Genomic DNA, 12,943 nt, shown 5'->3' with positions numbered 1-12,943 from the left:
TTTTTTTAATGTTTATTTTTGTGAGAAAGACACAGAGTGTGTGGGGGGGAGGGGCAGAGAGATTGGGAGACACAGAATCTGAAGCAGGCTCCAGGCTCTAAGCTGTCAGCACAGAGCCTGATGTGGAGCTCCAACGCATGAACTGTGAGATCATGACTTGAGCCGAAGTCGGACGCTTAACTGACTGAGCCACCCAGGTGCCCCAATATGTTCTTTTTTAATGTTTGGTTTTTTTTTGAGAGAGTGCATGCATACAAGTAGAGGAGTGGGAGAGGGGCAGAGAGAGAAGGAAGACAGAGAGGATCAGAAGCAGGCTCTGTGCTGACAGCAGAGAGCCCAATGTTGGGCTTGAACTCACGAATCATGAGATTATGACCTGAGCCAAAGTCGGACACTCAACTGACTGAGCCACCCAGGCGTTCCCCCCTCGGCTCCCTGAGAGGTTTTTAAAGGATTGATTCCTGGGACCCCATCTCAGAATATTCTAAGTTGTGATTTTGGGGGGCAAGGGCTGGGCATTTGTATTTTTTCAGAAGTAGTAGAGACCATGGAGATGTTTTTTCCCTACCAAGTTCCTCGCCCTCATTGCTGAGCACACTCTAGGTTGCATCTCTTGGTGACTTTGGTATGAGCTTCCTGGATATTCATTTCAAGGAAAAGACAAGATGTAGTGTGTTGTCAAGATGGATCTTGAGGCAAAGAAGAATTGGGGATTTTTGTGTATTTAAAGCTTTCTGGGGGCACCTGGGTGGCTCAGTGGGTTAAGCGTCTAACTTCGGCTCACGTCACGATCTCACGGTTCACAGCCTCAAGCCCCGCATCAGGCTCTGTGCTGACAGCTCAGAGCCTGGAACTTGCTTTGGATTCTGTGTCTCCCTCTCTCTGCCCCTCCCCCACTCATGCTCGCTCTCTCACTCCTCTCTCTCTCTCTCTCTCTCTCTCTGAGAAATAAACATTAAAAAAATAAATAAAAACTAAAGCTTTCTGGCACTTTTTTTTTTTAAGGTTTACTTACTTTGAGAGAGTGAGAGATCACCACTGGGGGAGGGGCAGAGAGAGAATTCTAACACATCCTACACAATCAGCACAGAGCCCGATGTGGGGCTCGAACTCACAAACAGATAATGCATGACCTGAGCCATAATCACTTAACTGAGCCACCCAGGCGCTCCTCTGGGACTGCTCTTTAAAATTATTTTTATTCTTATTATTCACGTATTTATCTTGAGTGAGAGTGCACATGCACAAGCAAGGGAGGGGCAGACTTAAGCAGGCTCCGCGCCCAGCGTGGAGTCCAGCTTGGGGTTCAGTCTCAAAACCATGAGATCACAGCCTGAGCCAAAATCAAGTTGGACCCTTAACCACTGAGCTGCCCGGGCCGCCCTGGGACTTTTTTTTTTTTTCTCTAGATGTTTATTTTTGAGAGGGAGAGACAGAGGGCAAGTGGGGAAGGGGCAGAGAGGGACACAGAATCCAAAGCAGGCTCCAGTCTCCAAGCTGTTGGCACAGAGTCTGACGTAGGGCTCGAACTCATGGACCACGAGATCATGACCTGAACTGAAGTCGGCCACTTAACTGACTGAGCTGCCCAGGCAGCCTAGGATTGTTTTGTTTGTTTGTTTGTTTTTTTTAAAGGAGATCTAAGGCTGACTTGAATGGAAAAGGAAGCAGAGCTAGAGGTTTCTAAAAACAGTTCGTCACTGGTGGGCCGCCAAGTCAAATCTGTTTCATCCTATGTGGAAATACTGCATTGCTTTGGTAACTCTGAGGGCCCAGAAGAGAGTTGAGTTCTGTTGTAAACCTGGTTTGGTGTAAACTTGGCTTCAGATTCTTGCCAGAATCGAACTACAGGATATACAGTTCTTTAATTTTTGTGGTTTTTTGCTTCCCCACATCCTTGCAGGCACTGTGTCGGGCAGAGGATGAAGAGGATATCCGTGCGGCCACCCAGGCCAAAGCTGAACAGGTGGCTGAGCTTGCAGAATTCAATGAGAATGATGGATTTCCTGCTGGTGACGGAGAGGAGGCCGGCCGGCCTGGGGCTGAGGATGAAGAGATGTCCCGGGCTGAGCAGGAAATTGCTGCCCTTGTAGAACAGGTCAGTGTCGGACCCACTAGTTCTTACCCTCACCCTTCTCAGCTTCTTCCTCTGGACCTTGTGATCCTCCTCCTATCTTCCCTGGTGAAAATAATCAAGGGTGATGAGCCCTGGTTGCCAAGTCCCTATGTTCATCACTGCTTCTCCTTCCCACAGCTGACCCCCATTGAGCGTTATGCCATGAAATTCCTGGAAGCCTCACTGGAGGAGGTGAGCCGAGAGGAGCTCAAGCAGGCAGAAGTGAGTATATCTAGGGGGTGAGGATAGAAGTGGGAAGTTGCTTCTTTCTAACCAGTCCCAGTCTGCTTGCCTCCCTCTGACCACCCACTGTTCGGGCTCTGTTGTTGGTAGGAGCAAGTGGAAGCTGCCCGCAAGGACCTGGACCAAGCCAAGGAGGAGGTGTTCCGCCTACCCCAAGAGGAGGAGGAGGGGCCAGGGGCTGGGGATGAGGTTTCCTGTGGGACTGGTGGAGGCAGTCACCGGCGCAGTAAGAAGGCCAAGGCCCCTGAAAGGCCAGGGACTCGCGTCAGTGAACGTCTTCGTGGAGCCCGGGCTGAGACTCAAGGGGCAAACCACACTCCTGTCACATCCACCCATCATACCCGCAGCACTTCCACACCCCCACGCTGCAGCCCTGCCAGGGAGAGAGTTCCCCGGCCAGCACCTAGGCCTCGACCCACTCCAGCTTCAGCTCCTGCTGTAATTCCTGCCCCAATCCCTGTTCCAATCCCTGCCCCAATCCCCATTTCAGCCCCAAATCCAATAACCATGCTTCCTGTTCATATCTTGCCTTCTCCTCCACTTCCCCCTTCACAGATTCCTCCTTCTTGTTCTTCTGCCTGTACCCCTCCTCCTGCCTGTACACCTCCGCCAGCTCATACTCCACCTCCAGCCCAAACCTCTCTCTCAACTCCTTCTTCCCCTCTCCTGCTTGGTCTACCTTCTGTGCCCGTCTCCCCCCCAGTCACCAACCTCCCCTTGGGCTTGGGGCCTGAGACAGAACTGTGTGCACAAGCATTGGCATCCACCGAGTCCCCGGAGCTGGCTGATATGGCCAGTTCCGAGACTTCCCCACTTATTCTTGTGCCCCCTAAGGATCTGTTGCCAGTTGCTGTTGAGATCCTGCCTATGTCAGAGAAGAACCTTTCTCTCGCCTCTTCTGCACCTAGCCCAACCCTGGAGGCTGACAGCGTCCCCAACGGTCAAGAGCAGGAAGTGCCAGAGCCTGCTGAGGGGACCATCCTCACAGTGCTGCCCAATGGTGAGGAGGTGCCCTCCTGTCTGAGTGAGAGCAATGGGCTGGAGCTCCCACCTTCAGCAGCATCTGATGAGCTACTTCAGGAGCCGTTGGAGGCTGACAAGAGCTCAGAAGAGCTGGTGGAGGCCCAGACCCCAACCTCCAGCCCAGAGAAGCCACAGGAACTTGTTCCAGCAGAGGTCACAGCCCCATCAACCTCATCTTCCGCCACCTCCTCACCTGAGAGTCCTTCACCTGCCCGGCCCCCTCGGCGTCGCACCAGTGCTGATGTAGAAATTAGGGGTCAGGGGGCTGGTCGGCCAGGGCAGCCTCCAGGCCCCAAAGTGCTTCGCAAGCTGCCGGGACGGCTAGTGACTGTGGTAGAGGAAAAGGAACTGGTGAGGCGACGGCGACAGCAGCGGGGAACTGCCAGCACCCTAGTGCCTGGGGTCTCTGAGACTGGTACCAGCCCGGGAAGCCCATCTGCCCGCAGCATGTCGGGGCCAGAATCCTCACCTCCCACCGGTGGGCCCTGTGAAGCTGCTCCCCCATCCACACTGCCCACCCCAACCCAGCAACCCTTCATAGCTCGCCGTCGCATTGAGCTGGGGGTGACTGGTGGGGGCAGCCCAGAGAACGGAGAAGGGGCACTTCTTGCCATCACCCCTCCTGCTGTGAAACGTCGGAGGGGGAGGCCCCCCAAGAAGAACAGGTCTCCAGCAGATGCTGGGCGAGGGGTGGATGAGGTACCTTCATCCACCTCTAAGGGAAAAACCAATGGGGCTGACCCAGTCCCTGGGGCTGAGACCCTTATTGTTGCGGAGCCTGTCCTGGGACCCCAGCCTAGTCCTGGGTCCCAGCCTCTTGGACCCCAGCCAATTCACAGACCCGAGCCCATCATCCTATCACCTGTGGAGAAAAGAAGGCGTGGGCGGCCCCCTAAGGCACGAGATTTGCCCATTCCTGGGACCATTTCCTCTCCAGGGGATGGCAACTTAGAGAGCCGGACACAGCCACTCCCGCTACCACCTCCCCTGCCACCACTCCCACCACTCCTAGCCTGTCCCACTGCTACTGTCGCCAACACTGTCACCAATCTCACCATTTCAACATCCCCACCCAAGCGGAAACGGGGTCGACCTCCCAAGAATCCACCATCACCTCGGCCCAGCCAGCTCCCTGTCTTGGACCGTGACAGCTCTTCTGTCCTCGAGAGCTGTGGATTGGGGAGGCGGCGGCAACCCCAGGGCCAGGGGGAGAGTGAGGGTAGTTCCTCTGATGAGGACGGAAGCCGCCCCCTCACCCGCCTGGCCCGCTTGCGGCTTGAAGCAGAGGGAATGCGGGGGCGAAAGAGTGAAGGGTCCATGGTGGTGGCTGTAATTCAGGATGACCTGGATTTAGCAGATAGTGGGCCAGGCGGGTTAGAATTGACACCTCCTGTGGTCTCGTTAGCTCCAAAACTGCGCTCTACCCGGCTGCGTCCAGGGTCTCTAGTTCCCCCACTAGAGACTGAGAAGGTGCCTCGCAAACGGGCAGGGGCCCCAGTTGGCGGGGGCCCTGGGCTGGCAAAGCGGGGCCGCCTACAGCCCCCGAGTCCCTTGGGACCTGAGGGTTCTGTAGAGGAGTCTGAGGCTGAAGCCTCAGGCGAGGAAGAGGAAGGGGATGGGACCCTACGTCGCCGGCCTGGCCCCCGTCGACTTGGTGGGGCCACCAACCAAGGGGACCAGCGTATCCTGCGCAGCAGTGCCCCCTCCCACCTGGCTGGCCCTACCGTTAGTCACAGAGGCCGCAAGGCCAAGACGTGAGTGGGCTGCCCCTCCACCTGGGCTTTCCGCCATGGCCCCTCTCCCTCCACAACCAGGCCTGACTCTGTTAACCACTACTTGAAGTCTTTTGAGGGGGAAAGCCTCCAGGGAGACATAGGGGCCTTCTCCCTTCTTTCCACCAAAGTAGGGGGTAGGCAACTGGTTGTCATGGAAACGGGGCTCTTCATATACCCCCTTCCCTTCCACCCCACAAGGCTGGGCAGTGTTAAGGGTGGCAAGATAGTCTCTGTCCCCACCCCCTTGTACTTGATTCCCCAGCTATCTTTCACAGCCCCCACCTTTAGGGGAAGGGGGAGGGGCTTCTTCTCTACCATGAGTTTTTTTTTTTTTTTTTTTTTTTTTTTTAAGAAGAAAAAATAATAAACTTAGTTTCTGTATGAGCATCCGCGTAAGGAGGCTTCTGATTTTCTGGTCTGGTGGAGGGTTGGGTGGGAACTTGGGCATCGTTTTCCTCCTCTCTCTTGTTCTTGCCAAAACCCTAGTACCTGATCTCTAACCCAGAATTATGTGTCTTTGAGGTAGAAATCACCCAAGAGGAGGGAAGATTGGCAAATCTGATCTGGTAGGGTGTCTTTCCCTAAAGTTTCAGTTTTAAGTCACTCCAACTCATACTTTTTCTCTCCTCCTATTCCCTTAGTTCTGGACTTTCCCTCAGAGCTCTCTGATGCCTCAGATTTTCCCCTGCTTTAACTCCTCTTGCTCAGGTGCTTTCACTCCTTTTCCAGAAGGCAGGCATCCTACCTCCAGTTGCTCCATCCCCCTTTTGCTTCCCTCCATCTAGCCAAACTAGTTTGAGTCAGCCACACCCCATTCTGAGCTCCTGGGGCTTTTCAGGAGGTGGCTGGCCACCCAACCCCACCCCTGGGCTTGGCTTGGAGACCTGAGTCAGCTCCTCCACCCAAGCCAAATCAAACCTGAGGCAGGAGCCGAAACTCACAGTCCCTCAAGGCCTATAGCCAGGTAAGACCCCCTGTTCATTTTTACGTTTCCTTTGATCACTTCTGGACCCTCTCTTTGCATTCCCCCCCAATGACTACATCTGTGTTTACCTCAGCAGTTCTTTTCCCATACCCACTCTTCAGCCTTGTGGTAGAGATTCTTTGCACTCTTCTTATCTTGCCTTTCCTCTTTCCATCTATCCTTTGTTACTTGTGTTCAGAGAACTGCAAATGGTTCTGTTTTGTGTAGGATGTAGGGGGATGGTTGGAGATGAGGGTGGAAAGGTGGTTTGATGCCAGAGCTCAGAGGACTTGAGAAGTGATTAAGCAAGGCATCGTTATGTAGGTTTCTGTGTGGGTTATGAGGTCAGACTGGTCCTGGGTTAAAATGGAGAGTAGAGGTAGCAGGGAGTCAGCATAGCAAAAGAGGCCCTGATTTACGCAGGTAAGGATTTTCTGGTGTTCAGTGTCCTCAGCTATAAAGAGAACTTGAATGGATAATTTTCCCCTTCCTTTCCCCCATCCCTGTGTTGTCATCCACCGTGTTTTCACATGAAATGATTGCTTAAAGTGGGGTATAGGGCTTAGGGTGCTATTTTGTGACCCCTCAATATTCAGGGGCAGCCTCTGAGGGAGGAACTTCAGGAAATTTTAAGCCCTCTGAAATAGAGTTTAAAGTCACTGACATATAGTCTGATTCCTAGCAGCTTTTGAGATGGTTTTTCTCCTGCTTGTCAGTGTGCTCCTGTCATTTTCCTTTCCCCTACCTGTCAAAACAGCAAAACAGATAATGCGATATTCACACCAGCTTGCCTTTAAAGGCTCCAAATCTTAGGCTGAGAAAAAAGGATGCCCGCCACACATTTCCTCTCTTGGTCTATGAGTCACTGGAGGAATTCCGCATAAGGCAACTTACCTGACAGTTGGGCTAGGTCACGAGGACAGATCAGAGAGAGGGGTGGAGTCTGAGCATGCCAGGCCAATGGCTCAGTTGTTGGGCTTACAAGTACCTTGACTGTATCGCCCACAGGTGATGGAGGACGAGGAGAAGGCAGTGGACACCTTGGTGAGCAACATGGAAGCTGCTCATTCTCCATCCCCCATCCGCTGCTGCTGGCTCCGCCTCCGCTACCTGGCAGCTACTAGCATTATCTGTGGCTGCTCTTGCCTGGGAGTCGTGGCCCTTGTGTTTGCCATCAAGGTGAGGAATGCAATTCCTATGGGAGCAGGGGGGTGGGTGTAGTTAGGCAATGGTTTGGTGTATCTGATCTATATCTACAGTGATCACACAGTTACTAAGTACTTGTCAGAGCTTGGCTCTGGGCCTGCTGTCAAAGGGCTCACCGTCTAATGAAAGAGAGAACTGCGAAAATGGATAATTATGACTGGAATGCAGGTCATCAGTACTGTGACAGAGGAAATACAAGGCATTTGGGGAGCTAGGGAGTGTACGTATGTGTGATTACATACATGTGTATAGTAGAGTAGGTGACAGGAAAATAACCTTGGGGAATGAGTGACTAAAGGTGAAAGGGCGTTCTAGGTAAAGGGAACAGTGTGTACCTGGACTATTAGTTCTGCATGACTGGACCACTGAGGAATAGTGACAGATGAAGCCAGAGGGCCCAGATTCCCAAGGGCTTCCAATGCTGTGCTTGGAGTTTAAACTTTATCTTCAGAGTACTGAGGAGTACTTTCTTTTTTTTTTTTTTTTTTTAATTTTTTTTAACGTTTATTTTTGAGACAGAGACAGAGGATGAACGGGGGAGGGTCAGAGAGAGAGGGAGATACAGAATCTGAAACAGGCTCCAGGCTCTGAGCGGTCAGCACAGAGCCCGATGCAGGGCTCGAACTCACGAACCGCGAGATCATGACCTGAGCCGAAGTCGGCCACTTAACTGACTGAGCCACCCAGGCGCCCCCTGAGGAGTACTTTCAAGAGTTTTTGGAGAGGAGAGTGACATGGTCAGGCTTATGTTTCAGTGAGATATGCTCTCAAGGCCTGCATGGAAGATGGATTGGAAGGGGCAGAACTCCAGGCAGTTGAGCAGTGATTAGAGTGATCTGTAGCAGTTGGGAAGAAGCTGTGGAGTTTTGGAGAGGGCTTCACCATTTCCAAACACCTAACCAAAACTGCACATGGACCTTTTGAAAGGCCACACGGGATAACTTAAACATCATGCTGGAATTTTCTCAATCCTAGTTGGATATTAATTATCAGAAACTGTATTCTTATCATCATGAGAATTTCTGGGCTTCATTAGGTCAAAATCATAAACAGAATCCTTAATAATGAGAGAGTTGAGACTCATGGGGCTAATACGAATGGAGTGTTGTTTGACTGGACGTGGAGGTGGGGGGGCGGGGCTAAATACTCCAAGATAGCTGTTTCTTGCCGAGGATTCCAAATTCTAAATGAACCTGGGATGAGTAGAAAAAGATAGGGAATAAAAGGATTGAAAAGTACTTTCCCGTATGTGATCTTGTGAGCTAACAATGGCTACTTGGAGAAGTACACAGAGCAGAGTGGGTACTTGCTTTGCAGATGAGGCTTGAGAGATAGACATTGGAAAGGGAGGTTAGGGGTTTGGGTGTCAGGTTTTGAGCCATGACAAGGATGGAGGATTGGTGTGGGACAATGGGTACTTTGGGTCAGAAGCAGGGGGAGAACCTAACCAAAAACCTGCCCCCACAGGCGGAAGAGCGGCATAAGGCAGGCCGGTCCGAGGAGGCAGTGCACTGGGGGGCCCGGGCCCGGAACTTCATCTTGGCCAGCTTTGCCGTCTGGCTTGCTGTCCTCATTCTGGGCCCTCTGCTTCTGTGGCTGCTCTCCTACGCCATCGCCCAGGCTGAGTGACCCTGGGTGGCCTCTGCTGAGAGTCAGCGAGACCTCCTGGATCCTGCAGTGCGGCATTGCTAGGGTCTGGGGCGAGCAGTGGTCCTTCCTGGCTGGAAGGATGGTGCCTCTCTCAAAGGGCTTTGGAAGAGCTCTTCTAGACCTTTCTAAAAGGAGGCAGCAGCTGAGACTGATGAGGGGAGGCCAGCCTGCTCTGTTCTTTCAGTGCCCACCACCTCCTAATTCCCCCAGCCCATCACATCCTAGGGGCCTCAACCCAGAGGTGGGGTTGAAAACCAGGCCTGATTTTATTAGAATTTGTTTTGTAATAAAAAGCTTTTTTAGTGGTGAAATGCTCCTGTCTAATTGTTGTTCCCCTACTTTCCCCGGGTTCTTGGCGAGAGCCAGACTGGACATGTGACCAATGGCAAAATCTGCATTTCCCTTTACCTAGGCACTCCGAGAGAAAGAAAGGATTTTTTTTTTTTTTTCTTTCTCTCCACCCCCTCCCTTCTCCTGGTGGTTTCCCTTCTTGGAAACACCCCAGCTTCTCCCGTGCACATCAACAGAGACCCTGTGGCCAGATAGGAAGAGTAATAGCAGCAACCACTATTTACTGAGTGCTTACTATGTTCCAGGCTGTGTTCTAAGCACTTTATATTTCTTAACTCCTTCAGTCCTCACAGTTAATCGATAGCAGGTACCATTATTTACATTTTATAGCTGAGGAAACAAGCACCCAATGTCACCCAGCTAGTGAGAGGCAGAGCTGGGATTGAACCCAGATAGCTTGCTTCCAGAGTCGAAAGAGGAATGGAAGGGTTGGATAGCAGTCACAGGTAAGTCTCTGCCCTGTGTGTGAAGCTTTGTAGGATTATAATGAATTTTCATATCTTGGGCCTCATGGTAATCTTAAACATATTTTATTTCAAATTTCGAAGTATACATGCAGGAAAATATCCCAAACAAATAGAGTTTATAAACTAACGCAAAGCAAACATCTGAAAATCACCATTCAATCAAGAAATTGAACATTGCCTTTACTCCAAAACCTCCTTTATATCCCTCCCAATACCACTCCCTTCCTTTTTTCCCACAGGTAACTACCATTCTGATAAGTTTGTGTTTTTTTTTTTTAAGTTTATTATTTTGAGAGAGAGAGGGCATGAATGGGGGGAATGGCAGAGAGAGGGAGAGAGAGGATCCCAAGCAGGCTTTGCACTGTCAGGGCAGAGCCCAATGTGGGGGTCAAACTCATGAAACTGAGATTATGACTTGAGCTGAAATCAAGAGACAGACGCTTAATCGATTGAGCCACCTAGGCACCCTCCATTCTGATTTCTAACAATGGAATTTAGTCTTGCCTGCATTTAAGCATTGTATAAATGGAATCATATGTATTCTTTTCATATCTGGCTTCTTTAACATTATTGCTGAGATTCATTAATATTTGATTCAGCTATAGTTTTCATTACTGTATGGTATTCCATTATATGAATATATTACATTTTATCCATTTCCTGTTGGTGGACTTTTGGGATGATTACAGTTTCGTGATATTATGAATCATGCTGCTGTGGACATCCTTGTACATGTCTCGGAGTACATGTGCTCTGGGAATTGAATTTTTGGATTATTTCACCATAATTTAGAGACCAGCAGAGCACGTAAATGAATTAGAGATATTTGTTGCACACCGAAGAGAGAAGATTAAAGAGAAGAAGAGGCACATGATGGTTGTCTTCAGTGTTCTGAAGTGCTCCAGGAAATAAAAGTGAAGAGACTCTATTGTTGGTCCCAGACGTTAGAGTTACAGCAATGGATAGAAGACATACCTAGGGCACTGGTGGTCAATCTTGTCTTCACAATAGAATTGCCTGGGGAGCCTTAAAAAGTACTTAATGCCTGGACTTTTGTCCCTAGGGATTCTGATTTAATTGGTGTAAGCTGCTGCCTGCACATCAGTATAACACATTTTAGATTTCATAAAGAAACTTTATTTTATTTAAAAAAAAATTTTTTTTTCAACGTTTATTTATTTTTGGAACAGAGAGAGACAGAGCATGAACGGGGGAGGGGCAGAGAGAGAGGGAGACACAGAATCAGAAACAGGCTCCAGTCTCCGAGCCATCAGCCCAGAGCCTGACGCGGGGCTCGAACTCACGGACCGCAAGATCGTGACCTGGCTGAAGTCGGACGCTTAACCGACTGCGCCACCCAGGCGCCCCAAGAAACTTTTTAAAGGTAATATTTCATTAATCATTTTCAGTTTCTAGAGGAAACTATCCCATTCCCCCAAACTGATTAAATGAGGTCTTGCTATTTAAAAAAAAAAAATTTTTTTTTTTTATGTTTATTTTTGAGAGAGACAGAGACAGAATGAGAGTGGGTTGGGGCAGAGAGAGAGGGAGGCACAGAATCCGAAGCAGGCTCCAGTCTCCAAACTGTCAGCACAGAACCCAACATGGGGCTCGAACTCATGAGCTGAGAGACCCAAACCAAAGTCAGACGCTCAACCGACTGAGCCACCAGGGGCCCCAAGGTCTTGCTACTTTTAAACTCAATTTTGAAAAATTTCAAGCCTACTGAACAAAAGAATAGTACAATGAACTCATGTGCTCTTCACCTAGGTTTATACTTTTTTAACATTTCACATTTGTTTTAGATCTTTCTAAATGCACAAACTGTTATTGTGGAACCATTTGAGAGTAAGTTGAAGGCCCTTCTTTCCTAAATACTTACAATTTTAAAAAATGCTTATTTATTTTGGAAAAGAGAAAGCAAGAGTGGGGGAGAGGCAGAGAGACAGAGAGAATCCCAGGCAGTTTCCTTGCTGTCAGTTTAGAGCCCAATTTCTTGAACTGTGGGATTATGACCTGAGCTGAAATCAAGAGTTGCTTAACTGGCTGAGCCACTCAGGAGCCAGTGTCAGTTTTAATGTAAGTATGGTCCCAGATTGCTTTTTAGTTCAATTTGTTAGACTCATTACTGTCATCCTTAAAACGTTTGGTTGAGGTATAATTTATATGAAGTAAAGTACACAGATCTTAAGTGTGCAGCTTGGTGAACACCTCATATGAAGACCTCTATATAATCACCACCTAGGTGAGTAGAACATTTCTAGCACATCAGAAGGCTCCCCCATGTTCCTCTCAGCCTCATTAATCTTTGTGTTCCTGGTTTTGACCAGTGGAAATTCCTTCAGCTTGGTTCTTGTGTCCTGCTATGTCTCCACATTTCTTCACTTACTTTCTGGCCCAAGCCTGGGAATTGGCCATTTCTCCCAAGGAGTCCTGGTTCCTTGAACTGAGGACTATTACTTTAAAATGACTAGAGTCGAAGTGCCTGGGTGGCTCAATCGGTTAAGTGTCTGACTTTGGCTCAGGTCGTGATCTCACGGTTTGTGAGTTGGAGCCCTATGTAAGGTTCTGTGCTGACAGCTCAGAGCCTGGAGCGTGCTTCAGGTTCTGCATCTCCCTCTCTCTGTGCCCTTCACCCACTTACACTCTCTCTCTCTCAAAAATAAACGTTTAAAAAAATTAAAACGACTTAGAGTAGCTGTACTCATTCTTCTAGGATGTTATTGCTTTTAGGCCCTTTTGGAGATTAGAGCTAGAACACATCTAATTTTATCTGTTTTAAATCTGTTTTTTAAGTCATACGATTTTAATCAGTCATAAGGTTCTTTCTCCCCTTTCACCATCCCAAATTCCCACAGGAAGAAACTTGGCTGCAACTACATCATGTTTATTCATTTGCCCAATTTCTGAATAATTATCCCATTATGCTACCAAACAGCCTACTAAAGTTAAGTTCAAGGTTTCTTTGCGATTTTGTTCAGATTGATGGTATAAAGTCAAAGTACTCAGTTAAAAAGTTACTTGGATTCGTTTTTCTCTTCTATGGTTGTGATCCCAAAGTGACATTTCTAAGATAGTTGCTAAAGATTAAATGTGCCTTTTTTTTTTTGCTGGAACATAACCTCCACAAGGGTGAGGACTCCCCCCC

The 12,943-nt window shown here is 49.2% G+C and overlaps 2 protein-coding genes across 5 annotated transcripts in view; both read left to right on the top strand.

Moving 5' to 3' along the window:
- Positions 1-5,539, top strand: part of SRCAP (Snf2 related CREBBP activator protein) — a 35,845-nt gene extending 30,306 nt beyond the window's left edge. For 3 of the 4 annotated variants that reach the window (XM_040463182.1, XM_040463183.1, XM_040463181.1), the window contains 3 exons: positions 1,904-2,098; positions 2,255-2,338; positions 2,450-5,539. In XM_040463182.1, the coding sequence (XP_040319116.1) occupies positions 1,904-2,098; positions 2,255-2,338; positions 2,450-5,140 (2,970 nt within the window). In that variant the 3' untranslated portion in view covers positions 5,141-5,539. The remainder of the gene's footprint in view (positions 1-1,903; positions 2,099-2,254; positions 2,339-2,449) is intronic. The other variant, XM_040463184.1, reaches the window with a different exon arrangement.
- A 128-nt stretch (positions 5,540-5,667) lies between these two features.
- On the top strand, positions 5,668-9,288 carry TMEM265 (transmembrane protein 265). The gene is made up of 3 exons (XM_040463200.1): positions 5,668-6,121; positions 7,130-7,300; positions 8,795-9,288. The coding sequence occupies exons 2-3, from the start codon at positions 7,133-7,135 to the stop codon at positions 8,954-8,956; spliced, it is 330 nt and encodes a 109-aa protein (XP_040319134.1). The 5' UTR covers positions 5,668-6,121; positions 7,130-7,132; the 3' UTR covers positions 8,957-9,288.
- The last annotated feature ends 3,655 nt before the right edge of the window (positions 9,289-12,943 follow it).

The sequence above is a fragment of the Herpailurus yagouaroundi genome, unplaced genomic scaffold (genome assembly GCF_014898765.1).
Source record: "Herpailurus yagouaroundi ecotype Mexico unplaced genomic scaffold, PumYag 379, whole genome shotgun sequence".
NCBI classification, from domain to species: domain Eukaryota; kingdom Metazoa; phylum Chordata; class Mammalia; order Carnivora; family Felidae; genus Herpailurus; species Herpailurus yagouaroundi.
This window is presented reverse-complemented; position numbering and strand designations above follow the sequence as displayed.

Excerpts from the sequence above, each read along its gene's own strand:
- TMEM265 (XM_040463200.1), top strand. The coding sequence starts at position 7,133 with ATGGAGGACGAGGAGAAGGCAGTGGACACCTTGGTGAGCAACATGGAA. Across the intron at positions 7,301-8,794 it reads CCCTTGTGTTTGCCATCAAG|GCGGAAGAGCGGCATAAGGC; the intron begins GTGAGGAATGCA and ends CTGCCCCCACAG.